Below are 19,799 nucleotides of genomic sequence, written 5' to 3' on the forward strand. Positions count from 1 at the left end.
CACTGCTCGTCATCCCAGACTTCCATCACGATGTGATCCCACCACTCAGTGCTTGTTTCCCGAGCCCAAAAGCAGCATTTCATGGTGCTGAGCATTTCCATGAATGCCAGAAGCAATGTCGTGTCATACGCGTCAGGCGACTCGCTATTATAGTCGGACTCCTCATCACTTTGGATCTTAAGGAATAGCTCAACTGCCAAACGTGATGTGCTGGAGAGACTCAGCAGTTCGGGCTTCATTTCCCACAGAAATCGCACTGCACAGAAACCGTTGAGAGAGTGAAGATGGTGCCAAACGTGGACGGAAAAACAGGGATTGCTGGGCTGTGAAGCGATGTATCACGGGGCGTTGGGACAGGAAGCAGAATGACCCGCACCCTCCACTCCCTTCCCACAACCCACGGCGCCAAAATGGGAGAAGGTGTTCTTTGGGATAGTTGCCCATAATGCACCACTCCCAACAGCACTGCAAATGCTGCAAATGTGGCCACACTGCAGCGCTGGTAGCTGTCTGTGTGGCCACACTGCAGCTCTTTCCCTACACAGCTGTACGAAGACACCTGTAACTCCCAGCGCTGCACACCTGCAAGTGTAGCCAAGGCCTCAGAGTCACCCTCTGAAGCTTCACAAATGCTGAATAGAAGCAATGTCAAGATTGAGCCCCATTCGACTTCTGTAAAGGATTTTCACTTATCTGTGAAGGGGATGTTCATGACCCACTGCAAATTGTCAAAGAGAAATGAGCAAAGCTAACTTAAACCTGACTCCATCCACTCAAGCCAGATCACACAGGCAGGTCAGCAGCACCACGTATTTTATTGCTTTCATTGCACTAAAATAACTCCTACAGGCCCCAACAGATTGGGAGACTAATGCAGAGACAATGTCTAATATTTTTAATCAAACTCAGAGGTAACATGCCCGTCTTTGCGTAACCAACACAATGATACCTAATTTCCATTTCACATTTATAAATCCTGAGATCCTTGCCTCTGCAGTCTTTGGACTGAGATTTTTCTTGAACTCTTCAAAAACTCTGATATGTTCAGGGTTCTGTATATCAGCTTCCCTCCCTCCCCCCTCCATGCAGAAACTGGCACAGCATAGATGCTGACAAGCTCAGGATAGTTCAGCCAGCACAAATTTCAGTCATGGGATTTCTAACTGGCTAGTTAACATGCTTATCTGATGCTCAGTATGTTCTGTTCACACAGCTTTTATATTTCTTATCCTCTTGACTGCACTATGAATTTATGTTCTCCCACAAAGGGGGTTTTAATTGCCTTCGTTAAAGGACAATTGCATTCATCTATTTGAGTGCTGCCAACTCTTGTGATTTTATGATGAACCTCCACACTGAGTTTTCTTAAAGCCCCAGCTCCTGGAGTCATGGGATTGTGAGAATCTCAGCTTCCGTGCAAGTAACAGTTTTAAAAAGTGAACCCTATGATTGCAAAAGCCCAGAAGGCAATTTTTTCTTATGATTTTGGGGAATGGATTCATTTTTGAATGATTGGGATTGACAGTGCTGCTACGCTAGAGTAGTGGGAGAATATATATTAGGTAATTTTCTTGGCCACTATCAGAAGTGGTGCAACTGCTCACTTCCATTTAGGTAATCTCTAAATTAATTGAATTTGCCATTAACAATTGCACTTAGGCCATGTCTACACTAGCAAGCTTACAGCGCCACAGCTGTACCAATGCGGCTGAGTCACTGTAAAATCGTTTGTGTAGCTGCTCTTTGCTGATGGGAGAGAGCTCTCTCATCACCATATTAAAAAAATCAGTTCCACAAGTTGCAGTAACTATGTTGGTTGGAGAAGCTCTCCTGCCAACAGCGCTGTGCATGCTACCAGTTACACTGGTGAAACTTGTCATTCAGGGCAGTGGGTTTTTTCCCCCCATACTCCTGAGTGACACAGGTTTTTCTGACATAAGCGGTAGCCTAGACTTGGCCTAAATTCTCCTTCCTATCCTTCATGCCACCATTTATCCCTTTTGCTTCCTTCCACACAGCAATGCCCAGCTCCAGCATCCTTAGGCCACTCCCGGCTTTCAAATCCTTCTTTGCACATAAATGAGCAGTTAATGGCTCATTCTTCTGGCAGAATGATGGGGGCCTATCACTAGCCTAGTATGTTATGACCCCTCTCCTACATCTGCCTTAGGCTATGTCTACACTACCAAGGCCTTGGCTACACTGGCGCTTCACAGCGCTGCAAATTTCTCGCTCAGGGGCGTGAAAAAACACCCCCCTGAGCACTGCAAGATACAGCGCTGTAAAGCGCCAGTGTAAACAATGCCGCAGTGCTGGGAGCGTGGCTCCCAGTGATGCAAGCTAAACCCCATCAGGATGTGGAGTACGTGCAGCGCTGGGAGAGCTCTCTCCCAGCGCTGGCGCTGCGACCACACTTGCACTTCAAAGCGCTGCCGTGGCAGCACTTTGAAGTTTCAAGTGTAGCCATACCCCAAGTTTTTTTCCCCAACAAAAGTTAAACCACTTTTATTAAACCGCTTTAATTAAACTGCTGTTGCATGTCCACACTATGCTCCTTGCACTGCTGAAGCCAGAGCCGTCCCTTGAGTAGGGCAAATTGGGGCAACTGCCCCGGGCCCTGCATTTTGGGGGCCTCCATGCTCCGATAAAATAGGGATTGTCCCGATATTTAGCCCTTTCTCCCACATCCTGACCGATGTACTATCGGGATGTCATTTGTCCCAATATTCGGATGGGGCGGGAGGGTGAGCGGAGTGAGAAGGCGAGCTTGGAGGCGAGTGGCAGGCACACAGGTGGAAGGATGGGTGGACGGATGGCGAGGAGGAGAGCAGCAGATGAGTGGAGTGCTGGAAAGGTGGCCAGGAGACTAACGGGGAGGCGAGACGCAGCCAGGTGGGTGAGGAAGCAAGTGGCAGGCGGGTGTGCAAACAGCGAGGAGGAGAGAAGTGGGTGAGTAGGCGAAGGATGGCCCAGCAGCCAGGAAGGAGGCTGATTTGTCCTAGGCCCCGCACCTCCCTAGGGACGGCCCTGGCTGGAGCACCTCCACACTAGCAGCTCTTGCAATGACAAAGAAAGCAGTGCAGTGTGATAGCTATCCCACTGTGCAACTGGCTGCAGGGTGCTTTGGGAACGGTTTGCAATGCCTCATGGGGCAGGTACAGCGTCCCATGGTGCAGGTTTCTGACTCCCATTAGGGGTGTGTGTGTGTGTGTAAGGGGAGAGATAGACAGACAGTGTGTGTTGGGGGAAGAGTGAGTGTGTTGGCATATTGTGTCCACAGGTGATGACTCCATGGGTGCTCCAGGGCTGTCCTGTCCCACCCCAGTTTACCTCCGCTCCACCTCTTCCCCTGAGCACGCCATGGGTCCACTTCTCCCCCCTCCCTCCCAGCGCTTCCTGCCACAAAACAGTTGATTCGCGTCAGCAAGCGCTGGGAGGGGAAGGGGAATGCTCAGGGAAGAGATAGGGCCGGGGAGGGGATTTGGGGAAGGGGTGCAAGAGAGGGGCAAGCACCCATTAGCACCTGGAAAAGTTGGTGCCTATGGTTATGTCCTAAGTTCAGACAGCTGCCAAAAGCAAAAAACTGTCCTGAGGCAGGGGGAAACCCCGACATTAGCTCCTGGCTCTGCACAGCACAGAGTGAGTCTGTCTGTCTCTCTCACACACACACACCCCTCTGCGTTCCTAGCGTGGGAGACAGCAGGAACATTTCACATTCAAGATTTGGTCTATGATTCCAGGAGCAGCACAGCACACCAGCTGTCAGAAGGGAGCTTTGAAAGGGAAGAGGCACGTGCCTGCACGGCTACAGAGTTCAAAACAATGAGTAGCGCAGTCACTGCAGGACATCTCCAGAGGCCACTGACAGCGATAAAAGCAAACAAGGTGTTTACACTGGCACTTTGGCAATAAAACCTTATCACTCTCATGGAGGTGGTTTGATTACAGCGCTGCAACGGCTGAGTTTTGCTGCAAAAGGTGGCTTTGCAGCGTGTACACCTCTGCTGTTTCTTCACCAAAAGCTGCCCTTTAGCGAAAAAACTTTGCCTTAGTCTTTGCAGAGTATGAGCTCTCTAAGGCAGACAGCTCATCTGTCTGTGTTTGGAAAGTCCCTGGCACGGCAGGGTGCTACCACAATCTAAATGATAACACTCTCCTCCAAAGTGTGGCACGTTTTTCATACTGCACCTATTTCTACAGGCTAGGGATTCAACAACCTACAAAAATGTTCACCTACTAAAACTTTTCATATGGAACATATTCACTGTGCAGTAAAACAACAGTTGTTTTATAGCTTTACAAGTCAGGTGGGAGTTTTCCCTGCCACTTATGACATGTTACAATATCCACTATAAAAGAGAAGTCTTTTCACAACCTCATTTAAATATCATTTAGCCAGTAAGAGACTCCAAGTCTGAGATCTGAGTTGGCCGAATCGCTCCCACCTTGTCAGCATTTGTACTTTGTGCTACTGCTACAGGAAAAAGCTAACAGGGAGAGCCCAGAGTATCGCCAATATTTAAACTACAAGAATTATTTGAAATCCCATTCCCTTTTGGAACTTCTCTCTGCTTTCCATTCCCAGCATCCCCACTGACTGCTTTCAAACACTTCCATAATAATTCTATGGACCATTAACCGTTTAGTTATGATGCTACAGGTCTCAGTGTACCACAAAGTGGTGCAAGATCAGAGACTACTGAAGCCCATCGAGCACCAAAACCATTTGATCATACATGAGGGCAGGTCACTTTGGAAAATATCAATTTGCTGAATATCTAATGTTTATCCAGATGTACACAGGCTAGAGTTTTCTCCTACTCTGACCCAACCCCAATTTGGCTCAGCATTTTGTGTTTCTGATATTAGTTTTAAAGGAGCAATTGTGTTTCCAGTACTGTTGGAAGAGTCTTTGGATGTAGATTTCAGTAACATACTAAACATCATAATGCCTAGAAACTAATGCTTGTTGCAGATTTATACTGCATTCCTGGGCCTAATTCAGAAAAGTGCTAGACATTCACAATCCCCAAAGAGAGCGAATAGTAGTGGGTGCTGGGCACCTCTCTGGATCAGGCCTTTGTGTGACTGTATGACCTCCAGTTCAATCACAAAACCTCAGTGCCAAGGAGTATAGGGTCTACTTAGAACAAAGTCTTCAATGGAAGACCTTAAAAGGAAACAAATTTAATTACACTAAAGGCCATTTAAAGTACTGCTATGGGAATGAAGTTTAATCCTGATTTACTAATTTTTTCTCTCATTTAACATATTCCCACTATACCTTATCTCTAATGTACTGTAGTTAAAATCCCAAAGCAAAGAAGATTGAAAGTACTCCGCAGAGATTAAATCAAAAGCCTTTCTGCTTCAGAAGTAAGTTTTAGCTGTCTCCTCGATATCATCACAGTAGCATACCTAACCACAGAAAGTAAACAACCAAAACTAGAGAGAGTCTTTACAGAGTAAATACCAACCAGTTTGACTTTCAATAACCCACACAATACAGCACTAGAAAAGACTGATTCCCTAGTGCATTAAATGTAACTTTACACTTCTTGCCAAGAACGTTTATTCTGTCAGCCAATCCAAGCTCACTCATGCTTTCAGCAGACCAAAACACAAAGGCAGCATGCAGTTTTCAGGCCTTCGGAGCATGAACAGCTCAACCACAGGTCAAAAAGTGAAGTGACTAATTAAACTTCTTTTACATCAGCAAGACCTTTATTTAGCAAACAAGGCCACTAGACTTTCTTCCTTCAGAAGTTCCATCATCCCTATCACTACTGTAGCTAAACCAAGTGCCAACACTGATTCTGCTCTACAGAAGTTTTTATACTGCGCTCACTGCCATAGTATTTGAGCATCTTCCAGTAAATGTGTTAAGCAACATGACTATACATCTGTCATGTGTTTGTTTGCTCTTCCTCTCCCCAGAAGAAAGCGCGTGCAGTGGAGTGTTGTTTTAGTAGGAGTTTTTTTAATTAACCAAATATACCTCTTGCTATATATTTGCATTAGAGACAGCAAGGTCAAGAAATGCACCTGGCACTTCACACAGAAAGTTGTGCACTTTGTGATGGTTCTTAGTTCCTGGGGGAGCTCATTTCCCAGTCTTGGACCACTTCTGGAGAAGGTTCTGTCTCCCGTACAGATAATCTTTATACTCTTAACAGTTGAGAATTCCAGTGTGCCAGAGGAGAGTAGTTGTCAACCATGGCCTTTGGCCTAGAGCTTTAGACAATCTTTTCGATACCCTGGGCCCAGACTGTGTAACACTTTCAAGGTTCAATGGCAAAAAAATGTAAATATAGAGTTAAGATTGCTTGGCAGTATATCATCCCCTTGCAGAATGCTGAAATGAGCAAAACTCCAAACTTCTGAGAACCAGGAAATGCACAGTTAAGATTCAAGGGGAGGTCCCATTAATTCTGTTAGGACCAGGTTAGGATCCAATGAGAAAAATACTTGCACCTGAAGATATAACTTGTCCAACCCTTTTAGAAATCTGATAGTTATGGGGTTGGAAAAAAGTGAGCACCCACCCACCGGAGGGTGGAATGCTGAAATGGCTGCCAAATGTACTTTAATGGAACTAACTGTCAGGCCCTGATGTTTTAGGTGCAACGAATAATCCAAAATGTGGTCAATGGAAGCATGCACTGGAGACACATTTCTCTGCTGAGATCAAATAGAGAAATGTTTCCTTTTGGTCAGGTAAGCATGCCTAACTGAAGCTTTCTACTATTTACAAGCACCTCCTTCATATCTTTCAAGCAAGTCATTTCTACTGGTGTTAGCCACAAAACATCTCCACTGTTAACTGGAGGGCCTGCAGTTCTCTTCCCTTGAATGTGTAAAACTGCTGCCATTCTTTTAAGCAGTTTAGTGAGTTTTGTAATCTTCTTGTGGTCAAGAAAATGTTCACCACCTCTATCACCTCATCTGGAACATTACACACCACGACACTGAGACAATGGCTAGTCTGTCTCTTGTAACGGAGGAGCTGTCTGAACATCTTCCAGTTGCTCAGTACTAGTCCTGGTCATCAGAGAATGTTGTCTGCGGTGCAGATGATCTTAGTGCACCTTTGATGAAGCCAGCTCAGGCAGGTGAGGAGAGGTCCTACCAGCAGGCGAGACACCGCACCGTGTCCAGAACAGCCACTGACATGATGGTGGAAATGTTTATTCAGGCCATTGCCTCTTGAAATGTGCCCACTGCTGGGACATCCACAGACCCCACAGCTCTGATGCAGGAAAAGCTTCCTACTGAGTATGGGACACAATAGGACCTATTTCCAAATCCAAAGAAGATGACTCAATCATATGATAAAGGTGGAGCGGAACCCTGTGGACAGATGAGTAAGCCAAACCCAGAAATGGTGGCAACAGGGATATTAATGGTGGCGAGCCCCTAGAATGTTCAGGCCTCCTAGGCCCCAGAAGTGGCATTAGTACTTCATGCTCTTGCAGAGGTGGTGTAGGGACCACAGTTTTCAGTGAGAGCTGAAACCGTTCCTGAACCACAAGGGACCCTGGTACGAAGAGGTTGGTTAATTCTCTAGTGGCTGTGTACCCTTCTGGTGTCGTCAATATCGAAATTGGACCTTGGGTCTGACATGAACCCTTCAGGAATCGGCCTCAGATCTGGCACAGATTCTGGGCTTGACACACACACCCCTCCCACCTTTGCAGCAGATGAGCATGCTGGAGAATGCTTCCCTTCAGAGTCCCTCTCAGAATTCAGACGTGGGAGGGGGGGAAGGAATAGCTCAGTGGTTTGGGCATTAGCCTGCTAAACACAGGGTTATGAGTTCAATCCTTGAGGGGGCCATTTAGGGAACTGGGGTAAAAATCTGTCTGGGGATAGGTCCTGCTTTGAGCAGGGGGTGGGACTAGATGACCTCCTGAGGTCCCTTCCAACCCTGATATTCTATGATTTTAGATGGCCTGGATACTGAAGGTCTTTCTGGAAAACATATCATGTCCTTGGTAGATCTGGGTCTCATCAGTTCTAGAGATACAGAACACAGTGCCAAGGCCTCTCAGGAGGTACGTGCTGCACTTGGAGTGCACTCTGAACCCAACAGCTCCAATGGAGGGCCAAGTGCTGCCTCCATAAGGAAATATTTAAGTCTCACAGCTCTATCTTTTTTTGAGTGAGATTTAAAATGCTTATAAAGGTGATATATATCAGTGATGTAAAACTCTCCAAACATTTTAGGAAGCTAGGCTGTGGGTCACTGACCAGCTCTGACCTAGCACACAGCTAGCAGGACTTAAAACAGGAGGTTTAAAAAAAACAAACAAAAGGAACTATTTCTTCACACAACACCCAGTCAACCTGTGAAACTCTTTGCCAGAGGATGATGTGAAGGCCAAGACCATAACAGGGTTCAAAAAAAGAACTAGATAAATTCATGGAGACTAGGTCCATGAATAGCTATTAGCCAAGATGGGCAGAGATGCTGTCCCTGGCCCGTTTGCCAGAATCTGGGAATGGGCAACAGGGGATGGATCACTTGATGATTACCTGTTCTGTCATTCCATCTGAAGCACCTGGCATTGGCCACTGTCCAAAGATAGGAACCTGGGTTAGATGGACCTATGGTCTGATTCAGTACAGCCATTTTTATGTTTTTATGACTTAAACACTAGAGAGAGAGAGGTATGACTCTCTCTACCAGTCCCAGACCAGAGAATCAAATTAGGTTTTAGTTTTTAGTCTCTTTTGGACCAAATCACTAACTATACACTGTAATTAACTACTGAACGAGAAACAGACTTTATGCAAAGAGTGAGGGAAATAAACTGACAATAGCAAGACTTGCTTCTTACCATCAGTGATGGAATTGTAACTGGGAGGGGTCAGGGGCAGTTCTGCCCTCTTATACCAGCATGCAATAGCATGCAGCAACAGAACACTCAAACAGCTTCAACCAGTACCAGGGAGGGGAAAAGTTCTCCAACAGCCATGCACGAGGCATGCACGGATCTAAAGTGGAATGGACATGTACAATAACTCAGAAGAATGTTTCTGTGTCATACAATATACCAGGGATAGACAACCTATGGCACATGTGCCAAAGGCAGCACACAAGCTGATTTTCAGTGGCACTTATACTGCCCGAGTCCCGGCCACCAATCCCGGGGGGCTCTGCATTTTAATTTAAATTTTAAATGAAGCTTCTTAAACATTTTAAAAACTTTATTTCTTTATATATAGCAATAGTTTAGTTATATATTGTAGACTTCTAGAAAGAGACCTTCCAAAAACATTGAAGTGTATTACTGGCATGCGAAACCTTAAATCAGAGCGAATAAATGAAGACTCAGCCCACCACTTCTGAAAGGTTGCCGACCTCTGCAATATACATTTACTAGGTAGCCACACACCTGCCCATTTCCTGATCAATACTGTTCTGACTCTTAACAGCTTTCATATTGTCACTGTACTGATTATTCAAATGTTCAGCCAAAATCAGATAAAACTATTACACAGCTCCTGGACACACATTTCTGATGCCGTCCAAATCTGCTATCAGATATGGTTTGAGGTGTATACCAGGAATAAAAAAAAACCAGATTATTTCCACCTCAGTGAATCACCATGAGGTCCAATAGATCACAACCTCTTAAGTCACCAGTTAGATGCTGCAGGGTGGGTAAAACATGATACTAATGTAGGCCAACTCTTCACCCAGATCAGCCTGTAGCCAGCAATCCCCATGCACTTCTCACTCTCCTGCAAACTTCTGCAACCTCATGATCCAGGAATCACCCAGAATCTACATGCTGCCAACCCTGGCAGCGCACACATTTCTTTTCCCTCAGCGATCAACTTCCATGTTGTGTGTCCTTGAAAACACCATATTCATCTGCCCGGAGATCAGGAAGTAGCCAGGACACTACTACACACAGAAGAGGCAAAAAGAAGGTGAGGGAAATTAAGGCAGAAGTTGCTGCAGAGCCAAATACAGCAGAGGAGTGGGTCTGTTGGGCAGCAATTTTTCCAGAGTCCCACAGAGAATTAGCAGGTGCCATGCAAAACCTGAGATCAAAACTGACTGAGACCATTTTGACCTGCATCACAGCAACAGTTGGATCTCTACCTTGGCGCAAAAAATAAAATAAAATAAAAAAAAAAAAACACACACACACACCACACACGCACATCAATTTTTTGAAAAATGGTGGTTTTCCCCTCCCAGGTTATATCTCTGGAAACCCTAGTTCAAATGACCCCAAGTTTGAATCACCAACCCTACTCTGCACTCCCAGGAGTCACAGGTAATGTAAAGAAAACCAATGCAAGCATGCAGATTTTAAAGCTGTCAGAAGTGTCCTTTAAAAAGGAAGCGAGGATGGGAAGGGCTCCTTTACACATCCATTGACAGCATAGGTGGGTCTGAAAGGTGTGAAGTGGCACATTCATTTCAATGTGATGTTCTCAGCATGCAAACACTTCATGGTGATGAATATAATCTAAAATAATAGATCTGAGACATGTGAATTGCTCCATGCATCTCAATGTGTGTTCCCATCCACCTCCTGCTTTACAGTTTGTGATATGCATGAAGCATATATGTTCTATGTTCCCCATCCAAAGGGGCAGGACTTTTCCAGATGCTGGTTCAAATGAGGGGCAGTGAAAGAGCCTCAATGTTAAGGATCCACAGGTCTGGTGCTCTTGCACAGCTCTGGAACAGTCCCTGGGAGAAGCCCTTTACAGTGTTAACCCCTTCACTTCACTGCCTCCTGGGTCCGAGCTTCAGAGCCTTCAGCACCCATTTCACTCAGTGAGTCCACTCGAATTGGCCACCTGGGGGAGACATGCACATCCAAAGGAAGCAATGCACCCCCAACCTCAGTGACTCAGATAGCATTGTAAAAATACAAGGGTTTATTACATATCTGGAACACAGCATAGAAAGTCCTTACTTAGCATAGAGAATAGAAAAAAAATTACAGCATAGTCCACCTGGGTCAGTCCTGCCCCCCCTCCTTTGTCTCCAGTCCAGAAGCATGTCTCCTGCTTCCAGCAGCCCACATTATACAACCCTCAGGGTCTCTCCTCCATCCTTTGTTCCTCCTCCTGGTCTGAACAAGGTCACCTGATTATCTACCTTAGCTCTCTGTCCTGCAGCTGGACAAAACCCAGCTGGCTTCCTGCAGGGGTTGGGGACAATCCAGGGTCATTAGTTGACAGGCACCACATGTCCAGCCATCAAAGTGGCCATATTCTCTTGAGACTCTGCCAGAGCAGACAACTCTTCCCACCACCCTAGTTCAACATGCAGCACATAGGGGAAACTGAGGTATGCACTATAACCATACAAAATATTAAGAAATATTCTCAATTCACACTCGGACTCTCTCAAAAGGGCAAGCACCCCCCCTCCCTCACTAGATTGCTGCTCACATGCTGGGAGAGGAGGGGTACAGAAACTCTGAAAATAGAGAATATAGAAAATTCCTTCTCATTATTTACATCTTTCAAAGACCTGCAAACAAGAGCATTTCGGTTGCTCATGTAATGTCAGGCGAGTCCCCTGAAGTTAACACAAAAAGCTTTAGCTCACTGGCAAAACTCCACTTTAGGTAATTATATCCGGCCTACCTAAGATGCCTTGGGCAGATTTAGCTGGATGAGTATTTTTACACTTCCTGTCCTTTTGGTGTTGCTGTGTACTGTTGAATAGTTGCCACATTCCACCCACGAGGCTGGATTTCAGTAATGGGTGACAATTCATATATATAGCTTCAAGTAAGTTTAAATGCATTGTGAATTTTGAAGATGAAAGGCATAATTGTAAGTGATCAAGACGATTACTATGAAATTATAAACAAAAGAAGTCTGCCTGCAGAGTGCTACCCAGGTTACCTGTGTTGACTGGATCACTGTAAGGTCATTAATGTAGCAAAAGCCTGCCCCCATGGCAGAACGAAGTCCAGCAGTCCCAAAGGTCAGCCTGCAACAGAGGCGATCCCGCAGCTCCTTGTTCATCCCATTCCGTACCAGGTTTTCAATCTGCTCTTTTGTTTTAGGGTTCTGCAAAAGAAAAACAAAGGTTCTATTCCCACTGCTCAAGGAGGATCTGATGGAACAATTACTATTGCAGTGCAGTTTGTGTTAAAATAATTCTCTAATTCACAGGATAGGAAGAAGTGGCCTCCGTATCCACAAGTCAAGCTCTTTTATAATACAATTTCCATGTTGGAAGAAAGGATCACTCTTTGCTCTAACCTTTGTCACTTCTAACATGTTCTCTATTCAAACATATTCAATTATGCATATCAACACAAATATTATCTATAATAATCAAAATTTACATATAGGCAAATAAAGAAAAATGCTGCTTGAGAGCTTGCTAGAATTTAGTCAAGGCTCAAATATAGTTTGTATATTTTGACAAGTGATGTTAACTAGTTGTGTTTTAGCAGTTACAAAGCTTTAACTTTCTGAACCTCTATACCTACTGTTATTAATATTTATTCTCTGACCTTCCTATTGTCTGAAATACCCCATAATTTCCTGCAGCTGTGAAAAGTTGGATAAAAAAGTCAGAAAAACGCTTAAAAAACAAATGTTTTTTATATTATCCATCAAACTGATAAAGTCAATGTCTAATTATGCATGACTTAATAATTAAAGAAGTGAATTGTACTCCAGAAGATGTTCCTTTCCAAAGTTAAGACCCAGAACCAGATAGCTTAGAGTAGTTTATATTTCAAAGAGCTGCAACAAAATTGCTTGTCAGTGGCACCAGGAATTGAGAATTTAAAAAGACTGACAGATAAATTTTCAAAGGCACCGTTAGTCAGAGGGAGTTGGGCTCCAACGGTGCCTTTCAAAACACTACCCCCTACAGCATTAGGTAATCTTATTTGTTTCTAGCAGGTAATGCAGAACCATTCTCTAGTGCTTTGTCCAGTTTAGCATTAAGTTACTCAAGCAGAGGATATGCTGTGTTGTTGTAGCTGAGTTGGTCCCAGGTATTAGAGAGACAAGGTGGGTGAAATATCGTTTATTGGACCAACTTCTGTTGGTGAGAGAGACAAGCAGAGGAATCAAGCAACAATTGAGTTGGTGTCACAGTCAGGACATGTGCAGGATATTCAAGTTACATTCAGCCTCAAATGTGTTTTCGATCTGTGAGCACCCACAGTAGTAAAAAAATGGTTAGGACAAGATGTTGTTTTTTTTTTATGTAGGGCAATGTAAATATGAATGCACAAGCAGCTTCAGTGTCTCTAAGTAGTGACAAAATTACTACTGTGGTGTACCAATAATTTAATCAGAATTGTAAAAAATATTTTAAAATATAAAACCCAGCATTCATGCAATGTGAAGATTGCACAGTTCATTATAAAGTCTGGCAATGCAAAGCAGAAACTGCAGTTCCAACAGCAACTTTTATGGCTTGATTTGAAGCAAGGCTGAATTACATAAATTAGAGGTTTATCCAGAAGAATACAAGAGTGTGGTTCTCAAACTATTTTAGTGGTGACCCCTTTCACACAGCAAGCCTCTGAGTGTGACCTCCCCCCTTATAAATTAAAAACACTTGTTTATACATTTAACACCATTTAAGTGCAAGAGGCAAAGCAAGGTTTGGGGGTGGAGGCTGACAGCTCGTGACCCCCCCATGTAATAACCTCGCGACTCTGAGGGGTCCTGACCCCCAGTTTGAGAACCCCTGGCATACACTGTATTTATACTACATGGTACACTGTATTTATACTACATGGTACATATGAACTATTTACTATTCCTCTTTGGGGTAAAGTATTAGTGCTCATTACAAAAGGCACATCTTTATGTCTTATGCTGCACAACAGCTGATTAACATTGAAGTTGGACCCTTATTATTTCCAACTGTGCAACCTCAGAATGTTTTCTGCATTATTTTCCTGGTGTTTGCTGGGGGAAGCTGGAAGTGTGGAGGCTGGTTTTAGAAAACATTTTCCCCACCCATGGAAAATCTATATAGTCTATTATAATTGATTGGCAGTGTTTTTGAGCCTATGAAGCAAGGAGACCCTCTGCCAGCGCTGTGTGTAATAAATGCCTATGCTGACTATTTGTTCCAATGCTTCCCCTCCCCACGTTTCCATCTCAGCCTTACACAGGCCTTTCTTGACCTTCACTTCTCCCCTGCACCGCACATACACCATTTGTTCTTTAAAGTTATTCTATGCACAAGGTAATATGGATGGCCCCATTTTCAGAGCTGCTACAACTGACTTCAGTGGGAGCTGCAGGTGCTTGGAACACCTTTAAAAACTTACATCAAGAAGCTACTTCCTCGGTGAACCTTGATGTAAAATGTGGGCCCCCTTTAACAGATATTTAAAGAACATCAATAAGGCATTCTGAGTACACTGCAGCTGAAAATAGTAGCTGCTCTATTTCCTTGACATTTTCCAAGACTTTCTTAAAGACTTCTCCCCATCTCCTGCGGTTTGGCATCAAAAGACGCTGAAGAAATACCAGGGTTGGTGAATAAGGAAAATTCTTTGGGGTTGCCCCTTTCTCTCTCTCTCTCTCTCCCCTCCCTCCCAGAGAAGTGTTTAAACAGTCATGCTCTACAAGATCATCAGGATCTTGTCCATTGTAGATTTCCTCTAGGTCACTGGGATATAGCAGCATCTGAATTGGCATCTGTTCACTTCAGGGATAGTCCTTCAGTACACATTCTCTGGAATTCTTACTCAGGATCAGTGTGCTTACAGTACATCTTACATTTGGTACAGTCAAAATACATGTATGAAAGGGGGTGAGGACTGGACAGTTTCAGCTTTGTTATCTGTATCAGACAAACTAAGACGACAGAGTCAAATTCATTCCCCACCATGCTATCTTGAACAGACTGCAGATAAAACATTTCCTTCACTTTGTGTATGTAACAGGTGAATAAAATGGGTTAAAAGGAAAAATAGCAGGGAGCCATAGTCAAAACAAAAGAGGTCAAAGAACACTACCAGAAGGGCAGTTCCAGTGCTGTGAAAGGGTGGAAGTCAGACTGGAAGTGATCCAAGTACAGCAGGTTATTTTGCGAGAAGTGGCTGGATAAAAATGACTGATGTGCTTCAGAGCCCACCTACACTGCAGGTTCTACAAAGATGTTGTGAGTATCAGGAAATGCAGTACCGTACATCTATTTCTGATATTTGGACAACAGGGTTAAATCCATCCCAGTTGTAGAGACACTGAAATCAGTAGTGCTGGTCCAAGGATGAATTCACACCAAGGAGCTTCTGGGCTAACCCCTGAATTCCATGAATGTTACATCAGTACTGGATTTCACCTGCCAGCACTAGTCTCACCCTCTTTACCATCATCTTTCAGGATACCAGATAAATCAGAGAGTACAGAACTGTCAGGGCTCGGCCCTGCTGGGTGTAACATATTCAAAGACCAGTTTCCAGAGGAGACAAGTTTAATAGAGAGCCCATGGCTAGAAGGCGGTTCCATTTTGTCTCTGTATGGCTGTGGTCAACACACCACGGTGAATCTCAGTATAAAATTTCAGCTAAACAGTTAGCGAGTCTAGTCACCATGTGTGACGCCTTAATAATTGCTGTTTAACTCTAGACACCAGTTGGCAGATAAGACCTGGCTTAACTCCAACACTGGTTTTAACTGACCTCTGATTAGTGCTCACCCAACTGTAGTATTGCAAAGCCTCCTTACATGTGAGGTTACCCTGGTGTTATCCAGATCGGTGATATGCTAGGTTACTCCAATCCTTGACTCTGGGAGCCAGCCTTACCTTGCTCTGCTGTGAGAACCCCCACTCCTGGGCTGTTCACGTACAGCCTCTGGCATGTAAACTGCTCCTTGGATTGTGCAACCGAATGACACTAGCCAATATCTCTGGTCCCAGACACAACCCTAGAAACCATCGCCTTGCGGTGTCCACTTATAGCTGCTGGACACTGCAAGCTTATATGAGTTCATCAACAAAGAAATTGATATGTACCAGGCTTGTTATCCCAAGGGAACTCTGACATGGTTCAAACCAAACACACTGCTTCAGGTAGAACAAACAGATTTATTAACTACAAAGATAAATTTTAAGTGATAATAAGTCAAAACTTAAGTCGAATTTGGTCAAATGAAATAAAAGCAAAAATGCATTCTAAGCTGATCTGAACACTTTCAGTGTCCTTACAAACTTAGATGCTTCTCACCAGAGGTTGGCTGGTTGGCCTTCAGCCAGGCTTTCCCCTTTGATCAGTGCTTCAGTCACTTGGTGGTGATGTCTATAGATGGAACTGGAAGAGAGGAAGAGCATGGCAAACGTCTCTCCCTTTTATCATGTTCTTTCTTCCCTCTTGGTTTTGCCCCCATCCGCCCCCACCCTGTCAGAGTCAAGTGAGCATTACCTCACCACAGTCTCAAAATGACCGAGGGAAAGGCAGTGACTCACTTGAGAGTCCAACAGATCCTTTCTTGCTGCCTAGGCCAGTGTTCTTTGTTCCTGTGAGGCTGGGCTGGGTTTGTCCCATACATGCCCTGATGAGGTATGAACTGCCTCTCTGCTCTTGGAGAGTTTGTGTCTGGGCTTGTTTTAAGCTATGAGGACACTTTTTCAGTCTCATAACTATATACATAAAAATTACAACCTATAACATTACTATAATAACAATGCTCAGTGCATCAAGAGCCTTCCAAAGACACCCCACATGACAAACTCTGCATACCACACAATCATATTACTAGGATGAACATGGGGATGCAGGCTATTCCCTCAAGGTACAGAATGTCACATGTATCCAAGAATTTGAGATATCTGGGTTTGCATGCAGTGCAGAGTACATTTTTAAAATGTAAAAAAGAATTAATTTGCTGCAATCACATTCACCAGTTTAAATGAAATATAATGGCCCTCCCCATCCTCCCTTGATGACATTAAGTTAGGCAATCTAAGCTCTTGTTATTTCACTGATTACTGTTAAGAATTCTTTGCCTCCTCTGGCTATCCAACCACTGTGGCCCCCACACTGAGATCAGTGGACAAGTACCTTGAAAGAAGAGTAGAACATTATTGAAGACTGAATCTTAATTTGATATGTGGAGGACTCCGCAAGTTTTTTGGGTATAGAAAGAGTATGTGATGGGGGACGGGGGGGGGGAAGCAGATGCTATGGAAAGCCCTCAACTTGCTCAGAATACCTACAGTAGAACCTCAGACAGTTACAGACACCTTGGGAATGGAGGTTGTCCATAACTTTGAAATGTTTGTAACTCTGAATAAAGCACAGTTTGGGCTCCAGATCCAGCACTCCAGGCCATGCTTCAGCAGCAGCTGAGCTGCTCCCTACTCAGCCCCTTCATGAGCTTGCAAGCTTGTCCCCCTATCTGCAGAGATGTGTCTGAAAACAGCCTGCCCCCCTCAGGCGAGAGGTGGGGTGAAAGCAATGCAGATCCCAGTGCTGCTCCTGCTCTGCTGGCTGGCTCCAGCTGCCATGGACTGGCAACCCCAGTGTCTTGCTGTAAGCGGCTGCCCCGCATGTGGGGGTGGGAGTGGGGTGGATACAGATGGTCCAGATGTGCCTACCTTTAAGATGCAATACAGGTACAGTAAAGTATTTGCCTTTTGGGGGGGGGGGAGGGGAGGACATGGTCTCGGCTGCTGCTTGATTGGTTACTTATAGCTTCACTTGGTGTCTGGTTGACTGGTCAGTCTAACTCTGGTGTTCATATCTTTGAGGTTCTACTGTATTTAAAAGTCCAGTGACATGTTCTGTTCTATGAAATGAGATACTGTATAGAATATGTTGGCAGGATGGCCAGAGGTCTACTTCAGGGGAGCCTTTTGCTTGAAGTATGGAAGTGTGCTTGCTTGTAGTCTGTTATTTTAGTTATTACAGAAAATAGGTTGGGAGGGGGGATTTTTTTAAATGCTGCTTCTCCAGCCCTCTGCAAACAACACTGCAGGTAACAAAGGACACTGAGGGCTGTTGGAGGTGCCCCATCCATTCAGAAACTCAGCACAAGGACAGCGTTGAGGCAGATGATCAAAGAGGCGGCAAAGGATATGATCCTCAAGCACTCCTCCTCCCCCACATCTTTTGCTGGCAGGAGGGGCAACATGTTCATGTGTATATATTAAGAGCCCTGTCCCACAAAACTCATTCAGCAGCAGCAAGAGGCAAAATCTGCGACCATTTCCCTTGGTACTGCTACCTCTTTTACATCAGCAAGGGACAAAGCTATCTGAAAAAAGTAAAAGCTCAGTTAGAGAAATATGCTGAAGGGAAAGTTGAAGGACAAAATGATCACAGAGCATTCTCACCCAGAGTGCCTTGGATTAACAGGATATGGAGAGCTAGGGCAGAAAGAAGGTTGAAAACATTTTTTAAATGAACTGTTTAAAATTCTGTGTTTCCTACTGTTGTTAACATGGATATAATGACAACACAGGAAGCAGATCTGTGGAGTAAGAAGATGAGACTCTGAAAAGGACACCTGCCCATTTACTTAGGGCAGAATTGCCCCATACATGAGAATAGCCTCCATAAGCTATAGGAAACTGAGTTTGTACTTCCATTTTTCACCTACTCATATGCCAGGGCAAGGAGAGGGCAGGACTGTCCTCCCTGAGGCCATGTCTACATCTAAAATTTTGCAGCGCTGGTTGTTACAGCTGTATTAGTACAGCTGTATAGGGCCAGCGCTGCAGAGTGGCCACACTTACAGCAACCAGCGCTGCAAGTGGTGTTAGATGTGGCCACACTGCAGCGCTGTTGGGCGGCTTCAAGGGGGGTTCCGGGACGAGAGAGCAAACCGGGAAAGGAAACCAGCTTCCCCGCGGTTTGCTCTCTCGGTCCCGGAGCCAGCCAGCAAACCGCAGGGAAGGAGACCTGCTTGCTCGGGTTTCCGGGACCGAGAGAGCAAACCGGGAACGCCGCGGTTTGCTCTCTCGGTCCCGGAGCCAGCCAGCAAACCGCAGGGAAGGAGACCTGCTTGCTCGGGGTTCCGGGACCGAGAGAGCAAACCGGGAACGCCGCGGTTTGCTCTCTCGGTCCCGGAGCCAGCCAGCAAACCGCAGGGAAGGAGACCTGCTTGCTCGGGGTTCCGGGACCGAGAGAGCAAACCGCGGCGAAGCTGGTTTCCTTTCCCGGTTTGCTCTCTCGGTCCCGGAACCCCGAGCAAGCAGGTCTCCTTCCCTGCGGTTTGCTGGCTGGCTCCGGGAACGCGAGAGCAAACCGCGGCGAAGCTAGTCTCCTTTCCCGGTTTGCTCTCTCGGTCCCGGAACCCCGAGCAAGCAGGTCTCCTTCCCTGCGGTTTGCTGGGTGGCTCCGGGACCGAGAGAGCAAACCGGGAAAGGAAACCAGCTTGATTACCAGAGGCTTCCTCCTTCCACGGAGGTCAAGAAAAGCGCTGGTAACTGTCTACATTGGATTACCAGCGCTGGATCACCAGCGCTGGATCCTCTACACCCGAGACAAAACGGGAGTACGGCCAGCGCTGCAAACAGGGAGTTGCAGCGCTGGTGATGCCCTGCAGATGTGGACACTCTCAAAGTTGCAGCGCTGTAACTCCCTCACCAGCGCTGCAACTTTCTGATGTAGACAAGCCCTGAGAGTCTGGAATGGGACTCAGTCCTTTAATCTACAGATTTTATGAATGGCAGCAAGGAGGCTCAGTACCTGTGCACTGCCTCCTAGAGCTCACTACAGAAGCCATGCCACCACAGTGGCCCTTACTAGTGCTAAACATCCACTCAGAAGTAGTGCCTCACATCGCACTGGAGAACTCCTAGTTTGCTATTACTGATTATGTAC

General features: G+C 45.3%; 1 protein-coding gene across 3 annotated transcripts in view; it reads right to left on the reverse strand.

Moving 5' to 3' along the window:
• PGM2L1 (phosphoglucomutase 2 like 1) overlaps positions 1-19,799 on the reverse strand; it is a 92,245-nt gene that overhangs the window by 52,531 nt on the left and 19,915 nt on the right. For 2 of the 3 annotated variants that reach the window (XM_030556724.1, XM_030556732.1), the window contains one exon: positions 11,887-12,054. In XM_030556724.1, coding sequence (XP_030412584.1) covers positions 11,887-12,054 — 168 coding nt within the window. Of the gene's footprint in view, positions 1-11,886; positions 12,055-16,199; positions 16,219-19,799 lie in introns of those variants that run through there. The other variant, XM_030556740.1, reaches the window with a different exon arrangement.

The sequence above is a fragment of the Gopherus evgoodei genome, chromosome 1, assembly GCF_007399415.2.
Source record: "Gopherus evgoodei ecotype Sinaloan lineage chromosome 1, rGopEvg1_v1.p, whole genome shotgun sequence".
Lineage (NCBI taxonomy): Eukaryota > Metazoa > Chordata > Testudines > Testudinidae > Gopherus > Gopherus evgoodei.